The sequence below is a fragment of the Saimiri boliviensis genome, chromosome 13, assembly GCF_048565385.1.
Source record: "Saimiri boliviensis isolate mSaiBol1 chromosome 13, mSaiBol1.pri, whole genome shotgun sequence".
NCBI lineage: Eukaryota > Metazoa > Chordata > Mammalia > Primates > Cebidae > Saimiri > Saimiri boliviensis.
The window spans coordinates 107,652,478-107,672,055 of NC_133461.1; the positions used below are offsets into that span (position 1 = coordinate 107,652,478).

Genomic DNA, 19,578 nt, shown 5'->3' on the forward strand with positions numbered 1-19,578 from the left:
CTGCCTTAAAACAACGCCTTGACAGAGACCTGTTTCTAAGATTCACATTCAAGTCAGACAAGCTATTTTTGCCCAGAGTCTCCATCGCTAAACTCACGGTTTATTATTTTGCAAGGTCCTCGGCTGCAAAAATGTTCTGTCAAAAACCAGTGAGACAGTGCATGGGAAAATACTCTGTCAAGTATAAAGTCCGTTGCCAAGGTATCATCTGTGGCAGGATAAAAAGGACTCTGAAATCAAGCTGTGAAAGTTCAGAGACCCAGGCCTGAGATCCTGGTCAGCTTGCAATGGTGGGCAATAAATGTCTGCCAGAGAGAACTGAAGGGAACGCTCAGAAACTCGCTGTCAATGTGACACATCAAGGACAGTCTGCCTGAAAATTAGTCTGAACGTGAATTGTGAAGTTAATCTGCCCACTTAAGGTGAAAAAGAATGGTTTCTCAGGATGATCCCTTTTGAACAGACGTGGCAATGCAGGGTGATGTACTAACACCAGTGGAAAACTGAGGTTCTACCATGAGTTATAACTTTGGGAGAGCGACTCAGCATTTCTTTAATGTAAAATGAGAGGCATGAACTGAGTGAACTTCACGTGTTATCTAATACTTCATTGATTCTATGCTTACCACCAATAAAAACATGTCTCATCTGACTCACTGCTTGCTAAGTTCAATGTGGATCACACGATCTCAAGAAAACAGACTCATGATGACATCATTTCTGATTAAGAAAATACAGATTATTTGTTGATCGTTAATGGCCTTCACATTTTGTTGTAAAGCTGATTTAGCTTTGAAGTCCTACACTTGTATTTACAAGTGAATTAGCTTTAAATCTCTATTATCAGATCCTTTTCATAAGCTATTCAGAATCAGCATCTTAAAATCTGCATAGAGGCTGCATCGTTCCTCACAGCGCCGGACAGGGTGACGCGTGACGCGGAGTGGCAGCTAAAGAAGGGGAAGACTGGAGCACAGGACACGCGGCTTGTCTTTCAGCAGCCACAGCGAGGCTTTGAGGGAAAGGAGAGCTGTGGGAAAGTCACAGGAAAATGCAGGAAACACCGAATTAAGTTAGAGTGGGAAAAAGAGTATTTAAAAGTTCGAACCGCGCTATGCTTGAACGACACAAAACAACGTGAGTCTAGAGGGACACGGCGGTCAAACTAATTTCTTTATTTTTCTGTTGTGTTACTTCCTGTCTCCCATAAATAGGAAGCTCGGGAACCCCTGGCACGGTTTGCTATTTCCATGTATCTGCCAGACAATTCAGTCATGAAGGAGGAAAAACATAAATTATTCTCTTTCCTGAAAACAGTAGAGCTAACATGAGAGGTGTGAACTACTGTAAACATGGAAAAATTGCCAGTAAACCTCTCAAAAAAAAAAAAAAAGCCAAAATTCAAACGGCATTTTGTTATAAAAATCGCCACAGTTTTTGATATGACTAGCTGGGCCACATACAACCATCTAATTCTGAAGGAACTGCTACAACTCTCCTTTACAAGAAATTTCCAGAGAATACCACACAAACCCTGAAATCAAAACATGCTCAGTAATGTTTTTCTTGGAGGCAAGTTTATATTGCTAGCCAAAGAGAATATTTTAAGAATCCCCCAATTGCGTTGGAGACAGGGTTAGAAGGAGGAGGAGAAAGAGACCGCCAGAGAGACAGGGAGTGAGGGAGGGAGAGGAGAAGAGAGGAGGGGGAGGGAGGGAGGGAGGGAGGGAGGGACGGAGGGAGAGAGAGAGAGAGAAAGAAAGAGAGAGAGAGAGAGAGAAAGAGAGAGATTCGTTTTACACAAAGTCAATGTATATAATATGAATAATATATGATATGGATACTCCAAATCTTGACCCTAAAAGAAATTGGAACTGTGAAGTTTATACCTGAAGTTATAGGCAAGATGTAGATAAATATTAAATTGGGTGCTATGCTTTAAAAATTATGTAGAATGGCTTTGTCAACAGTGGTGGCAACTATCCCCTCTCACATTTCTTATGTTTGTGCTACTGAATTTATTTAAAAGTTAAAGGAGGGGGCCATGCAAGAAGCAGCAGTCATCTTTATCTTTCTGAGCCTGAGAAGAACAGAGAAAGTGACTCAGCTTGTTTCTAAACTTTTTGAGGGTGCGAGTCAGGAGCAACTTATGAACATCAATACTCCTGTTGTGCCAGTGAGAGGGGGCATCTGACAGCCATCGTGGTTATCTTGTAATCACACAGATATTTCACCTTAAGCCTCAGGACACCTGGGCCTTTGCCCAAGAGTTGACACTATTCACAAATAGCGACATCATCAGTAAGGCAATACGGACACACATTTGTGACATCTTGCCATGAACAAGGGGGAAAAAGGTAGAACAGAGGGCAAAGAGCAATTTAGGGAAAGTTACTTTTTAAAATTCTTTTCATTTTTTTAAGCTATAAGAGCTGGCTAGGTGCAGTGGTACATGCCTGTAACCCCAGCACTTTGGGAGGCCAAGGCTGGTGGATCACAAGGTCAAGAGATCAAGACCATCCTGGGCAACATGGTGAAACTGCGTCTCTACTAAAAATTAAAAAAATAGCTGGGCATGGTGGTACGTGCCTGTAGTCCCAGCCACCCAGGAGGCTGAGGCAGAAGAATAGCTTGAACCTGGGAGGCAGAGGTTGCAGTGCGCCGAGGTCATGCCACTGCACTCCAGCCTGGCAACAGAGCAAGAGTCCATCCGGGATGAAGCTTCACTGCTGATGGGAAGTGTAGGGGTAGAGGCAGCAGTAGAGGAGCCCGTAAGCTGCTGAGCAAGCAGAAGGAAACCTAGTTCTGAAAGCAAGGCACTAGCCAGGCTCTACCAGCAGCACTCAAACATCTCCATTTAGAAAGCACATTAGATATACTTTTTAATTTAAATTTATAAACAATAAAATTTACTCGTGTGTGCATGTGTGTGTATAGTTCTCTGCATTTTAACACATGCACAGATTCTGTAACCACTGCCACTATCAGAACACAGCACAATTCCGATGCCCCAAAGATGTGACAGCTTCTATTGCTTTGCAGAGGCAGGCACAACTCCCACCTTAATGCATGGCAACCACTCATCTGTTCTCCTTCACTTTCTATAGTGTTGCCTTGTCCAGAATGATAAAGAAATGGCCTTACACAGTATGTGACCTTCTGAGACCACCTATTCAACTTGGCATGATGCCCTTGACAGTCATGCAAGCCGCTGCACGGATCACCATTCCTTTCGATTCCTGAGTTGTACTCCACAGTATGGATGGTCCAGCTGGTTGATCCATTCACCCACTGGAGGGACAGCTGTGCTGTTTCCAGGCCTAGGTGATGATAAGTAAGGCTGCTACAAACATTCACATACAGACTCTGTGTGAACACAAGCTTTCATTTCTCTGGGGCAAATATCTGGGAGTGGGACTGCTGAGTGGACATTTAGCTTTCTGTGAACTGCCAAACTTTCTCAGCATGGCTGGACCACTTCCCACTCACACCAGCAGCTGTTCAGCTGCCCTGGCTCCGAGCTAGAGTGCGACTGTTATTTTTTATTTTAGCCATTCTAATGGATATGCAGTGGATCCCACTGTATTTCTGAAGTGAGCAATAATGATGAGCAACTTTTGAGGTGCTTACTTGCCATTTGCGTGTCCTCAGTAAAATGTCTATTCAAATCTTTTCTTCGCCAATTTTTGTTTGGGCTGTTGTTTTCTTATTGTTCAGTTTTGAGAGTTTTTTTTATATGTTCTAGATATAAATCTTTTGTCAAATATAAGATTTGCAAATGTTTTCTCCTGATCTATTCGTAATATCTTTCACAGAGCAAACTCTTTCAATTTTGATGAACTCTAATGTATCAAGGTTTTCTGTTATTGATCATGTCTTTCATGTACCTAAGAACTCTTTGCCTATGCCAAGACTATTTTTCTTGTATGTTTACTTATTGAATTTTTACACCTTTACATTTCGTCTATGATCCTTTTGGAGGTAATTTTTGTGGCCCATGTAAGGTATAGAATGAGATTCCTTTTTAAAATTTTTTTCTTTTCAGACAGAGTATCTCTCTGTCACCGAGGCTGGAGTGCAGTGGCATAGAACTGACTCACTGCAACCTCCCCCTTACCAGTTCAAGTGATGCTTGTGCCTCACTCAGCCTCCTGAGTAACTGAGGTTACAGGTAGGTGCCACCACACCCAGCTGGTTTTTGTATTTTTGGTAGAGATGGGGTTTCATCATGTTGGCCAGGCTGGTCTCAAATACCTGACGTCAGGTGATCCACTCAAAGTGGTGGAAAGGTTCCTTTTCTTACTTGTATGTGTCCAACTGCTCCAGCATCACTTGTTGAAAAGACTGAATTTCTCCACTGAATTGCCTCATGCTTTGTCAAAATCTATGGGATAAATTTCTGGGGTTGATTTCTGGATTCTCTATCTGTTCTGTGTGTCTACTGATACCACACTGCTGGATGACCATAGCTTGAAAGGATGCCCCAAAACCAGGTAGTGACAGTCCTCCTCCTTGTTCTTTTCTTTCTAAGTTGTTTTAGCTATTCTGGCTCCTTAACATCTCCACATAAATTTTAGAACCAGCATGTCTATATCTTGAAAGATTCTGCTGAGATTTTGATTGGGATTGTGTGAAATCTATAAATCATTTTGGGGAGGAGTGACATGTTCACTGTACTGTGTCTCCCAATCCATGAACATTTTATGTCTTTTAATATGCTTAGTTCTTTGATCTTTAAAATCAGCATTTTGTAGTTTTCAGCATACAGATCCTGCATTTATTTTATTAGCTTTATACTGAAGCCTCAATGGAATCCTTGCATCCTGATGACTTGCTCAACTCAGTTCGCAGCTCTAATTGCTGTTCTGTAGATTTCTTGTGACTGACTACATAGAAGATCATGTGGTTTATAAATAGATAGGTTCATTTCTTCCTTTCTAACTTACAGGCCTTTTATTACATTTTTTGTCTGATTACCTTGTACCCCCTTCATTCACTTACGTGTCTGACTGCCCCCGGTTCTTCCCTTCGGGCAAGGAGTCTAGACTGAAGAGCAGAAGTTTATTAACGCATTTGAAGGCCCACTTTTCTCATATCAGGTAATCCCAGAAGAGATACAATCACTTAAATTTTCACCCAGTTCTGTTTCTATATCCGATTGGTCAGAGAGTACTGGCAGGACACTGAGCAGAGACATGCGGGGCACCAGGGTCTCTATGCGTATCAACAGAAAATGCAGTCAGTCCTCACGTCTGACCTGTATGGACTGCTCAAAGTCCCAGAAGAATAAGTCGGGTAAAGAATCCTGGACAGACACAGGTCATTGTAAGAACATTTTTTCCTCTGAAACCTGAGGTAAGGAACCGGAGTCAGATGAAGATACAGAGACAATCTGAATTGGAGAAAATAAAACACAGAGCTCATTTACTGATGCTAGAGTTATGAAAAACAGTAGTCCATCCTATCCAAAGGGGCTACGGTCCATGACCCCCTGAGGGATGCCTGCAACTGTGGATAGTTCTGAACCCTACATATATTATGTGCATTTTTTCTCTTTCTTCACAATTTCATGAGTCCAAGAGTCATTTTTCCCATACATCTTAGCTACATCAGCATACCATTTTTCTTTTACTTAAAGAAAAAAATTTTTCATTTCACTTAAAGAAAGCACCTTGGAGCTTCTCTCTGGCATATCGAAGCTGTCAGCATCAATACTCTTGTGCCTAAAGGATGATTCACATCCCAGGCAGAATGAATCAGGATGAACTGAGATTTCTTCCTGCTACTCAGAAAAGCATGCATTTAAAGACTTATAAATTGTTCATTTCTGGAATTTCTCATTTAATATTTTCAGACTATGGTACCTGAAACCACAGAAAGCAAATCCCTGGATGAGGTAGGGGACTACTGTCTTGCATCCAAATAAACATAAAGCAGCACTAGTATATAATTAGGTAGGGTGATTCCCCAACTTCCACCAGTGCAAATAAATAGTGCTTACTTTTGGAATTTCAGCCTTTTCTGCTTCACAATCCAAAGCACCAATCTCTTTAAACTCAGTTACAACACGGAAAAAAGACCACGGCCATTCTTGAAAATACATGTGTAGCTTTTGCATGTTATAATTCTACTGGTTTAAGTGAACACAGTATGAGTACGAATATAATACATTCTTGGGAGAGGAAGAGGAAAGACAGAGGCAACAGATGCAAAATGGCAACACAAGTAACAAATGAGGCTACTGTCATCAGAAAGCAATGCTTTGGAGCAACCTTAGGCTGAGGATCAAAGTAAAAATAGAACCAATAACAGATCATTTCGATTTTTATGATTAATGAAAATGACGTACTTTTAAAAACTAAAAACTATCTTTAATATACAGAAATAAGGGCAAATAATGTTACAGATGGATATGCATAGAATAAAACCTATCTAAATGGGATTAAAAGAACATGTTTCATCCTAAGTAAATCCATCTGTACAAACAATCGCTGAATTCTTTTGGCTCTGCAAACCATCACTACCACAGGTCACAGTATTTCTTGGTTACACATAGAGGAAGCTCTTTGACTGTGAGAACGCGTACTTTGCGTTTCTTTCAGCATCTTTCTAATCTTGCTTCTGCTTTATCTCGGAGGCTACTCACTTCCTGCCGTCGACCCTCCCCCTCCTCCTGTCGCCCCAGGACTTGGCGCTGGTTGAAGGATAGCACCATGAGGGAGATCAACAGGAGGGAAGACCGGTGTTCCCGGCGCACAGGAAAACGTGAAGATCCGCAAGGGTGCGTGCCGGCCTGAATGCTGGTGTCAGCACCTCAGGGTGACCCGCTCTATCAAAACACCTTGTTTTAAGATATGCAGTTGACAAACAGGGCTTACCCAATCATAAGAGAGAATCCAGCAGCCACGCGCAATTCCCAGCAGCACGTTCAGGGTACGAAGAGGCGTCCCAGAAAGCACGTGAGTCGTAGTCTCACAGACTTCTGGCACGATCGAAAAGCCTTTCAATTTATCCACTACCTGGATGACGACGTTCTGCTTTCTAGCAAATAGGGGGAAAAATTAACAAAATGAATGAGTTTGCACATGAACATCAAGGCAGTTACACTGAATATTAGTAATAATAAAACTAGAAAGCCAACATTTTAAACTGATTTTGCTTATAGTGCCTAGGTCTTAATGGATTTACGATCAATGGTTTGAAATTTGGGGAAAGAGGCCGGGCTCGGTGGCTCAAGCCTGTAATCCCAGCACTTTGGGAGGCTGAGGCGGGTGGATCACGAGGTCAAGAGATCGAAACCATCCTGGTCAACATGGTGAAACCCCGTCTCTACTAAAAAGACAAAAAAATTAGCTGGGCATGGTGGCGTGTGCCTGTAATCCCAGCTACTCAGGAGGCTGAGGCAAGAGAATTGCCTGAACCCAGGAGGCGGAGGTTGCGGTGAGCCGAGATCGCGCCATTGCACTCCAGCCTGGGTAACAAGAGCGAAACTCCGTCTCAAAAAAAAAAGAAATTTGGGGGAAGAAACTTCAGATCTCAGTTCTACTTTAACGTCTGAGAAGACAAGTCCACAGGTTGCCGATGGCTTCCCACAGTGGCTGGGCTGGGTAGGGACAGAGCCAGTCTCAGAAACCAGGCCCCTGACACCAGACCAGTATTCCTCCCACTAGGGCAAGTATTTGCTTTTCAGGCCTATTTGAACCTATCGGTGCATGCTCAGAACTAAGATCCTCACTTATCTTATTTTAAAAATGTAATATTTATTGAGTATCAATACATAGTTTTTCTACAAAGAGGGGAAAAAAAGATCCTTTTTATTAAATCCTCAGATCAAATCTAGGACCTATCTGTCACAAAGCTCACAACAATTACCGCTTCTCTTCTGCTCTGTCATTCCCTTAATACTTAAAGTACCCTTTCAAAAAAAATATCATTTCCATCCAACTTCCTTACCAAACAAAGATGAGTTCTTTCTTCCCTTTTATAACAACCTTTCTAATGCCCTTTGTTCTGACGTTGCTTCTCTCTCGCTCCCACAAAACTTTTAAAATTCCCAATGAAAGGCTTTCTAAGCCACACTGTGACATACACAATAAGTTAAGAAATAAACATCTCTCCTCTCCAAAAATTATATTACAAAGGGAAGAGGTTATTGCCTATGTTTATAGAGTGTCCCTAACACTCTTCCTTCCAAATGATGGTGTTTCTTAGTTTTATTTTATTGTTTTGAGATAGGATCTTGATCTGTTACCTAGGCTGGAGTACAGTGGCACAATCAGGGTTCACTGTATCCTGGAGCTCCTGGGCTCAAGCGATCCTCCTGCCTTATCCTCCCAAGTAGTTGGGACTATAGGCACTCACCACCATGTCTGGCTAATTTTTGCAATTTTTTGGAGAGACGAGGTTTTGCTATGTTGCTCAGGCTGGTCTTGGCCTCCTGGGCTCAAGCAATATGCCCACCTGGCCCCCCCAAAATGCTGGGATTATAGGCATGAACCAATGTACTCGGCCATCTTAGTTTTATCTTTAGTGATCTTAAGTATGTCCATATGAAGACCTGTTTCTAAAATGAAAGGGCTAAATTATGTCACGCTTTTAAATTATTGGAGAACCTTAGGGTAGAAAAGATGCGTGAGTCAAGATCTGGGCCCCATCACTACTTCAAACAGAGAATCTGTGCATATATTTGAATCATGAAAAATAATTTGGAAAAAAAGGCAAAATGATACAAGAAAACAAGAACAAAACAAAAAATAAAAGCCTCTAAACTAGACACTTCCTAGAAGAACTCCGTCCTGAGGCCGGCAGCTACTTGCTGGATTTGCCAATAAGTAACGAGTGTCTCTGCAAGGCAGAGCTAATCCACATAAAATCAGAATGTCCAGGTCTTGTTCTTAACCATCACAAGAAGTCTACGTGGAGAAAAAAACAGTAAGACAAGAAGATGGCCTAAATGAAAAGTTTTATTTTAAAATCATGAATTGGAAAATAACTAGTTATTATTATAATTCTGGAAAAATGTAAACGTCAAAAAATATTACATGCATATTCAATATGCACTTCTGTATTGCACTCTTTATAATGTTCAATGTATTTTATAATACATTTACAAAAATTTTGAGTGATCTCCCTTTTCACTGTATAATGCATGGTGCTTGAATGATCAATCCTTCTATTTAAAGCCACAGGCAGGAAAAGGATCCCACTACCAAAAGTGTTCTAAATGTGCGCTCTCTGCAGCATGGTTTTCACTGAAATGTTCCAGTGTTTTGATGGATGTTTTAAAACCTTAAAACCTACGATTGATATCAAAAACATGGTTTTCCCCTTTAAACAGGAATTCAGAAATCTGCTGCAAAGAATATAGTACTGTATTTTTGTTGGATGTTCTTTGTTGTGTTAAATGTTGAAGGGAGATGATAAGAGCATGCCAACGAGCTATTAACCCTTCCACAGAATGCACAGACAGCGACTTTAACACAGCTGTGGAAAGCTTTCTGCAGCAGTATTGCTTTAAGATCTTTAAGGGAAATGTCTTGGTCAATATTGTTCCCCTTCTTGGACATTCAATGAAGCTATTTGGTATCAAGCAAGCAAAGGAACGTGAAGAAGAGCACATACCTCTTAATGCTGCCTAAACAACCCCAGAGTTTTGAAGGCGAAATCGCTCACATTTGGTACATGTTTAATTTTCAGTGATCTTCTAACTCAGATATTCATTATATAAAGTAAAGGTGATACAGGATGGATGGACACATTGCCCGAAGGCACCCAGAATTAGAGTGTATGACAGAAAAGGTTAACATTTTATATTGAACAGAAATCAAAACAAGTACTTACTCAGATGGCATGCTTGTCATGACTAATGTTCTTGTTGGCTAGAGATTTCAAAAGAGAAGGAACAAAAAACAGTCAAAAACAGAAAAAATATTTTTCCCACAGAAATAAACTTTAATAAGTTTTTTGAAAAATTACATCACTTAAAGATAAACATTTAAGCATATATCAAAGAAAAAAACTTTATATTCCTGGAAAAAAATCGCCCAAGAGATAGAAACTCAAATACTATCCCCAAACCAATCCAAAATAATCCAGATAGGAGGTACAAGAGCAAAAAACAAAAAAATATTTCCCTCCAGGAATCTGTTCTACCAGTTAGCCAGCAGACCTCTGGGTGTGTCAACATCTTTACAGCCTTCAGAGTGCAGAAGGTAAGAAGGGGCTTTTGTACACTTGCCAGCCCCTCTTCTCAAGACTGCTAGGCAACCTCATTCTCATCTCAGACTCATGGGCACAACAATGCTTGTGCTTCTGTTGCACCTGTCAAGTGAATCCCCCACACACAGGGGCATGGACAATGGAACTTATTTGTTGTGTTGACATTGGCTACTAACTGGAATTAAAAATTTTTTAAATAAAATATTTATTTTTTTTTTTTTTTTGCTAATGTTACGAAATGCAGGCCGAATTGCAAAAAAAAAAATTAAATGCTATAGAAATATGTAGTTAGAAATACAAATTTCCTGTGATTTCACCAGCTAGAAATGACTACCGTTTAACCATTTGGTCATATATTCAGCCAAATGTTCACTCTATAGGGTGTGTGTGCATATGCTTGTATATACATATATACAAATGAAAATGAATTCACATTATTCATACACTTTGGTAATTTGCATGGGATACTTCAAATGGAACTAACTGTGCAGTATAACCAGTATGTCTTGAAAAGTCAATGTGAAGTAAATGAGAAGGAACAAAAGACATTTAAAGGACCCCAGGGTTGACGAAAGTGACAGACATGAAGGGGTTTGTGTACTACATATTTGGGGAAGGTAGAGAAGGAAGAATGAGGCAACATGAATCAAAGATATTCAAAGGAAGACCACAGAGGAGTGACCGATAAGCTAACAGATGACGGCTTCCCTGTCTTTTTAGCCAGCCACGCAGAACATTCTACTGTTAGCTCTTAGCCATTTCTGACACCACAAGTGGAACAACTACCTGGGTTAGGTCTAGAGACAAGGTCTTCACGAGGAAGTCTCTCTCTAATCATCAGGTAAGATTCTGTTTGAAGCCTGATTTTGCTCTTCAATGTCACCTTTGAGTGAGAACTACATAGGCCCAGTGACGTGAGCAGCCCAAAATGGTTATGGGGAACTGCCCAAAAAAAGCCAGTAGGGTCCCGTGTGTGAGAATTCTCCATCTCTAGGATCAGGAGGTGCAGGGGAAGGAGAAAAAGGGGCTGCTTGGCTGCGACTTCTACAATCCCAGGCTGCTTCTCCATGGCTTTGCCCTCTTTACCTCCACCCTCTTCCTTCATGATTAACAATTCTGTTGCAAGTCAACACTGAAATGAGCAGTTTTGTGAATAACCTTTACAGTATGAATTACACAGGCATAGGAGCCAATTCTTAATGTAGTCACTTATCTATGTGACTGTTGCTTTGCCTCACATTTCACTGATGGTCATGAAGAAGCTAAGAAAGTTTGGTCACTCTATTCTCTTTAGTGAAGGTAAGCTAACCCCACCCCCACACTCCAAGTACAATCTATATAGTGTGAAACGGTCATAATGCACAAACCTAAAGAGAATCAGTAAACCTTGTTTAACATTATTGGAAAAGTCCAAAAACACAAACTAACATGTATTAGGATCAACATACTAAGTGCTGAAAAACTACACAGTTCCTTATACCTGAGACCTGGATTTACCTGTCCTATCATATGTATTCAATTTTTTTTTTACCAAAGTAATTTTCAATGACAAATTGAAACTATACCTGAGCCCTATGTTCCTAGAATATAAAGGCTTATTTAAGACTTCTCCCCAGCCTTTTATATTTTGAGAAATGGTGAATGCAAAGGGCCACCCCGCTCCTAGGGTCCAAGATAAGACACACCCCCTTCCTCCCCAGTGACTCAGACAAGCCCACTGCATCCCCTTCAGGATTCCCCCACGACTTGCTCATAACTCCTTGTTTATTTGCCTCTCCAAAACTCCAAGCTCCTTCCTTTTCTTTGAGACATTCCTCATTAATGAAAGTCCTCCCATGACAACAGTCTGAACACAGAATGATTCTAACCGTCCGGTGAATTCGTCTTTGAGTTTTGGTGCCATGACTCAGATGGGATGGGACTCATTCTGTACAGAAGGGCCTCCGAGTCTCAGACCCAGAGACTCAGCATGGACTTCAGCTTGATGCTGCTCTCCAGGCTGTTGGTATCAAGGTAAGAATTTGACTGTAATCGTTTTGAGTAGTCACTTGATTTCTGATGCCAGCTTCTTTTGGTTTCATAGTCTGACTATTTGGTGATGTCTGTGCATGGACTGCTGGCTTACAGGGATCTTGTCTCTGTTGAGTGAAAGATAAATAATCTGATTTGCTAGTACTTTTTATTTGTCTACTTTTCCACTTTGGGCTCAAAACAATTAAGTACTTCATGCCATCAGGAAGCAGACATCTACACAAAAATTTATATTTGTGTTTATGTTTGGCCCATGACTAATTTTTTTTCTTTTTCTTTTTGAGATGGAGTTTTGCTCTTGTTGCCCAGGCTAGAGTACAATGCACGATCTCAGCTCACTGCAACCTCCGTCTTCCAGGTTCAAGCAATTCTCCTGCCATAGCCTCCCAAATAGCTTACAGGCAACCACCACCATGCCTGGCTAAATTTTGTATTTTTAGTAGAGATGGGTTTCATCGTGTTGACCAGGGTGGTCTCAAACTCCTGACTTGAGGTGATCCACCTGCCTTGGCCTCCCAAAGTGCTGGGATTACAGGTATGAGCCACTGTGCCCGGCCTAAAATTTTAGAATTGAAGCTTACAAATTATCTGTGTCCTTGGGCATGTCTGTATATTTGTACTGCAGAAATGCCACTATAGCGAATACTTAATTTTATATAGCCTTGGAATCTATTTTGAATATAAGTTTAACTTTCTCATACCAGAAACAGGGCTTAGTTTCCCTGGAGAGCTTCCACCTACCACCCCCAGTCCTCAATGCGGCTGATCCAGGGATCTGCTGTACACACCTCCTCCTGGTGAAGACCTCCCTAAGGGAAGCCTACCCTGCCAGCCCTGCCAATCCCACACCCCATGTGGACTGTGGAGTCTGCCACACTGACCACCTCTCAGTTGCTGTGTGGCCCTGAAACTCATGACTGCCTGTTTTAAACCCACCAACTACAACTCCCTGCAGGAAATCTGTTTGGACAATGCCCTGGCCCCCGACAAAGGCGCTGGCCCGTGGGTCCCATTCTCTCTCGCTATGCCTGACTCTTCACTCTTTCTTCTTGTGATCTGGGGATACAGCACTGCCCTCCTGACACATGGCGCCCTCCCTCCCTAGGATGTGGGAGTCATAAATCTTGGAACTTATTTCCTATCACGGTGGTGTGTTGAGTTTGCACATTCCATCTGAAGAACCAGGGGCTCTCCCAGGCTGCCTGGGTTTTCCCCGGGATGCCAGGGAAGAACACAAGGGCAGGCTCCGAGCACCAGAGCGATGGTCAGGCAGTCACAAACTGGAGAGGGTCAGAAGAGAGCCACAAGGGTGTCTGCCAGGATGAGCACATTTCCCGTGTGAGGAACGCCTGATACTGGGCCAGACAAGAGGCATCAGGCTGCGTCCACCAGGTAAAAGAAGTGCCTGTGAAAGGCGCCCAAGTAAATACTGGCACCCTGCTCCCCAGCATTTTCTGTTAGGGCAGGGCTGTTAGCTGCTCTGGTACTGGAAGCCCAGTGTGGCAGGGGAGATTTCAAAGCAGCTATTGTCTCCCGTCCTGGGATAAGCATCACGAGATGGTCTTACCAAATGAGATTATGATAGCTCTTCAGGAAGTTCTGTTCTAACTGACTTAGAAATAAAGAGGTGCCTATACATTGAATATTCCTGAAATTCCCAGAAATTAAGAAAATTGGACTTCCAATAATACTTTCAACAGCACTAAAAAAAAGTATTCTTATAGAAATGTAAATGTTTTAAGAATTCGAGTTCACATATTTAGGTAAATCTTTGGCAAATGTGACTAGCCGAATATTTGTGGTTTAATAAAAATAATCATGTCTTCTGTGAGTTGTCAGCATTAAACATTTTTTTTTTTTAAAGATGGGGTCTCTCACTATGTTGCCCAGGCTGGTCTCAAATTCCTGGCCTTAGTATCCTCCCATCTCGGCCTCCCAAAATGCTAGAATTACAGGCATGAGCCACTGTGCCCAGCCATACTATACATTGTTATTCTACTTGTACACAAAAGCTATACAGATATACTGATCAAATAAGTGAATGTTACTCCTACTTAAGGTTTAAGACTATGAAAAAAACGTAAATTTGTGCTTAACCAAATTGAATGATTAATCTGACAAACTTTTTTTAACAGAAATTTAAAAAATTCTTTATTTATTTACTTTTTGAGAGACGGGTCTTGGTCTGTCGCCCACAATGGAGTGCAGTGGCGCAATTTTTTATTTTTTGGGGGGGATAGCAAGGTGAACCCGTTACATGTTAAAGTCTTAGTAATATTATGAAATTAGTTTTGACCCCACAGAATCCCTGAGTTCCGTCCTAAAGTGTCAGTTTGTTCTGAAGTATGAAAGAGCATGATAAAGACAAAATGTAGAATAAATTTTTCTTGGCTTATAATATCTGAGTTTAAGAAGTTGTGAAATGCCCAAAAAGATGTTAGCAAACTTTGCTCAATAATAACCAAAGGGTGGGGGCCGCTGAAGCATGCATGACTTAGGCATCCAGGCACTGCCTGACCTGACGCCTGGATCAGAGTTACACCCACCCTCCAACTCCGTGATGAAAACATGTCATAGAAAGCCAAAACCACACATCAAAATCAAAATCAGGACCAAAATACATGAATGTGAGTGATTTAGCTCACGAAGGCTATGATGAAGAATATGAATGTCCCATTTTAGATGAAGACAGAGTAGCTGATGAGTTAGATAAAAATGAGAAAAGGTAGAGTTACTGTTGATTTTCATGGTTGTGATGTCTTCCCTGAATGCTGGTTTCATATAGTTTTTGTGCTGAGAACAGATGCCGATTTATGGCGCGAAAATACTTAACACAAGGGCTTATAATGAGAAGAAACTAAACGATGATTTCAGTGTGAGATTTTTCAAGTTCTTTATGAAGAAGCCATGGCATCTTACAAGGAAGAAATCGTGCATCAGCTGCCCAGCAATAAACCAGAAGAACTAGACAATAATGTAAATCAGATCTTGAAATGGACTGAGCTGCAGATCAAAGATTGTACCTCTTGACTTCTAAGGCTAGCTACTTTACAATCACTCTTGCTGACAGCTCTCTGCTGACATCATAGATATTGTTCAAGTATCAGCAACACTTTATTAAAATCGTGTTGCAGGACTAGCAGGTGGATAGTATAAAGGTGTATGCCTGTGCTTCTTTTTCCCCAGGAGAAAGCTAAACATATGAAATACAACAAATATAGTATTATTAAGGATTGAGACAAAAACTGTCATTTCAATGTTAAAATTGCTAAAGAATAAATAAATCTGACAAAATGGATGGTTATCTTTTAAGTTTATTACAGGAAAAAATGCAGATGATCTCTTAAAATTAAGATTAAGAAAAATGAAAAGTTTGCTCAATATTGTTGGATTTGTTTCTTTGGTTTACTGTTTACCACATTCACCTAAAAAATACAGGGTTATTTGTTTTTCTGTATACTTGGCTTAGACTCCAAAGATTCTGTGTTTTATAAGAATAACCTTCTATGGTTTATATTAACTTTATTATGCCCTTGAATATTCAAGAAAAGATAGATGCTCAAATTAATTAGAAGGTTCATTTGATGTGTGACTATTGACAGTTACATGGGAAAAGTTGTCAACTCAAAAAAGATACTTAGCCAACTCTAGGTTAAATATATGCTATTTCTCACTCATAGGCGGGTGTTGAACAATGAGAACACATGGACACAGGGAGGGGAGCACTACATACTGGGGTCTTTTGGGGGGAAATGGGGGAGGGACAGTGGGGGGTAGTGAGTTGGGGAGAGATAGCATGGGGAGAAATGCCAGCTATAGGTGAAGGGGAAGAAGGCAGCAAGTCACACTGCCACGTGTGTACCTATGCAACTATCTTGCACGTTCTTCACATGTACCCCAAAACCTAGAATGCAATAAAGAAAAAAGAAAAAAATATATATGTTATTAATATATAGGTGTTTACGTCCTTTCCAGACTAACCCTCTTTACATGATATTCTTGGTGTATTCTGACTGTATGCTTGGTGTATTCATGGTATATTATGTCTTGGGACTATTTTGTTGTAGCTGAAGATTTTTTCTGTAAAGATTAGTTTCTTCCATTTTTATGAATTAGATGTAATATTTACTCTTCTTTTAACGGGTTCACTTATATTCATCAAACATGAGAAGCAGCAAAAGCATAAAGCATCACATATCTTAACATTTTATTTAAAAGTATGAGGATCGGCCGGGCGCGGTGGCTCAAGCCTGTAATCCCAGCACTTTGGGAGGCCGAGGCGGGTGGATCACGAGGTCAAGAGATCAAGACCATCCTGGTCAACATGGTGAAACCTCGTCTCTACTAAAAATACAAAAAGTTAGCTGGGCATGGTGGTGCGTGCCTGTAATCCCAGCTACTCAGGAGGCTGAGACAGGAGAATTGCCTGAACCCAGGAGGCGGAGGTTGCGGTGAGCCGAGATCGCGCCATTGCACTCCAGCCTGGGTAACAAGAGCGAAACTCCGCCTCAAAAAAAAAAAAAAAAAAAAAAAAAAAAAAAAAGTATGAGGATCTACAGAACGGTGGCTCACATCTGCAATCCCAGCACTTTGGGAGGCTGAGGCAGGCGGATCACTTGAGGTCAGGAGCTTGAGTCCGGCCTGGCCAATATGGCGAACCCCGTCTCTACTAAAAATAGAAAAATTAGCCTGGTGTGGTGGTGTGCACCTGTAATCCCAGCTACTCGGAAGGCTGAGGCAGGAGAATCACTTGAACCAGAAGATGAAGGTTGCAGTGAGCTGAGACTCTGTCTCAAAAGAAAAAAAAAAAAAAAAAAAAAAAAAGCTGAGCATGGTGGCGTAATCCTGTAATCCCAGCTACTTGGGAGGCTGAGGCAGAAGAATCGCTCGAACCTGAGAGACGGAGGTTACAGTGAGCAAAGATCATGCCACTTCACTCCAGAGTGAGACTTTGTCTCAGAAAAAAAAAAAAAAAAGCCAAAGTATGAGGATTTCAGAAATGAAAAACATATATACAAAATTATATTATATGGAGAACTCCAAGAAGCTGAAACCTTTATCTTATTATTAGTAATATATTGATATGAAATATTACTCTTCCATTCTTCTGGACTCATCTCAAAGTATCTACTATAGAATGCCTACTAGAAGAAATATAACTCTTTTCTGTTTTTAACATTGTTATTCAATAAGGAAAAAAAACATGCAGGGTTCTGTTGCTTAATAGGAAAAGCACACAGTTAGGTAGCATCCAGAGGCAATCAGAGCAAATGTGAAAAAGGTGGACACATGGAATCATCCACTGACCAGTGAGAAACAGTAACAAACGTGAAACACTGTATTTACACAGAAGACTTTTATGAAAGTTCTAATGGAGTAGAGATGAAGGAGTGGGGACAGAGAGAAAAAAAGAGTATTGAATGGATGATTATTTGGGAAACAGCGGAGCAGATTTTGTTTTAGTAGTATGAAAGGGAGGTCAAGTTAAACAGACATACTCGTCTTATTAGTAATAAACAGAAACATTTAAAAAAATAAAACAGGGGGGACTTTCAAGATGGCCGCCTAAGAACAGCTCAGGACTTCAGCTCCCAGTGAAAGTGCAGAGGGTGAGTGGACGCCGCATTTCCAGACGAACTCTTATTGCCCACAGACCAGGAGATACCCAGGCAGAGGGGTCGCCAGCGTCGCAGTCCCAGCCGGTGCGGCTGTTTTGGCCCCCGCGGGGCTGATTCCGCCCGCGAGGCTGCTGTGACCACTCCCTGTTGCTGCCGTTCTCCGTACAAAAGCCACTGGTCTGGGAGCCCTCTTAGCTGGCGAGCAGAGCCTTGAGACGGCAGAATAGCCCATTCATCTGAAATAGCGAGTCAGGCCAGGAGATTCCTAGGCAAAAAATCCGTCAGGAGCCGGCGCCGCGGTTCGAGCCGACTCCGTGAGTCGCAGCACGGGAGATCCCGGCGCCTTTTCAACAAGCGACCGGAACGCACGGTCGTTCAACTTAAAAGAAAAGACTCTGAGTCAGGGAGCCAGGTGATCAGGCTCGGTTGGTCCCACCCCTCCACCCCCAACAACAACGAAAACAAAAACAGTAATTGGAAACCCTCTGGGTTGAGCCCTTCAAACCAAGCACAGCTGAACCGGGACGGTCCGGCTCCGTGGGGGAGGGGCTTCCGCCATTACTGGGACTCTCCACCGCTACGGAGGCAGGCTGCCGTTGCCGAGGCAACCCGCCGTTGCCGAGGCAACCTGCCACAACAGAGAGAGTCCGCCATAACAGAGGCGGGGCCACCATTGCCCAGACAGTTCTAACTACGCCCATATAAAAAGGACTACAGGGAAGAGCTCAGGGCAGCTGGGCGGAGCCCACAGCAGCTCAGCAAAGCCCCTGCGGGCAGGCAGAGGCTAGGCGTGCTGCTAGCTGGGCGGGTCCGACCTGAAAAAAAAAAAAAATCAAAAAAGGCAGTAGTGCAACGGAAACTCATAAAGCTCCAACTCCCTGGGACAGACACAGACAACAGGTGGATAAACCCACAAAAATGGGTAGAAACCAGCGTAAAAAGGATGAAAACTCCCGAAACCAGAACACCCCTCCTCCTAAAAGTGATCACAACTCCTCACCAGCAAGGGAACCAGACCGGATGGAGAAGGAGGGTGATGAAATGACAGAATCAGACTTCAGAAGATGGGTAGTAAGAAACTACAATGAGCTAAAAGAACATGTTCTAACCCATCGCAAAGAAAATAGGAACCTTGAAAAAAGATTGGACGAACTGCTGACGAGAATGGACAGCATAGAGAGGAGAATAAGTGAATTGATGGAGCTGAAAAACGCAACACGAGAACTTCGTGAAGCATGCACAAGCTTCAACAGCCGAATTGACCAAGCAGAAGAAAGGATATCAGAGGTCGAAGACCAACTCAATGAAATAAAAAGAGAAGGCAAGAACAGAGAAAAAAGCGCAAAAAGGAATGAACAAAATCTTCAAGAAATGTGGGACTATGTGAAAAGACCTAATCTACGTCTGATAGGTGTACCTGAATGTGATGAAGAGAATGAATCCAAGCTGGAAAATACTCTTCAGGATATTATCCAGGAAAACTTCCCCAACCTAGCAAGGCAGACCAATATTCAAATCCAGGAAATACAGAGAACACCACAGAGATATTCCTCAAGAAGAGCAACCCCAAGGCACATAATCGTCAGATTCACCAGGGTTGAAATGAAAGAGAAAATGCTAAGGGCAGCCAGAGAGAAAGGTCGGGTTACCCACAAAGGGAAGCCCATTAGACTCACAGCAGATCTCTCAGCAGAAACCCTACAAGCCAGAA

At 41.9% G+C, this 19,578-nt stretch overlaps 1 protein-coding gene across 7 annotated transcripts in view; it reads right to left on the reverse strand.

Annotated features, from left to right (window-relative positions):
* The window catches only part of MCPH1 (microcephalin 1), a 312,577-nt gene that overhangs the window by 217,794 nt on the left and 75,205 nt on the right, over positions 1-19,578 (reverse strand). For 6 of the 7 annotated variants that reach the window (XR_012513049.1, XR_012513048.1, XR_012513046.1 and 3 more), the window contains 2 exon segments: positions 9,841-9,878; positions 6,879-7,041 (listed from right to left, as the gene is read on the reverse strand). Coding sequence is in view for 3 of the 7 variants with exons in the window: in NM_001279990.1 (NP_001266919.1) it covers positions 6,879-7,041; positions 9,841-9,878 (201 nt within the window). In the remaining 4 variants the exon portion in view is untranslated. 7 annotated transcript variants of the gene reach the window in all.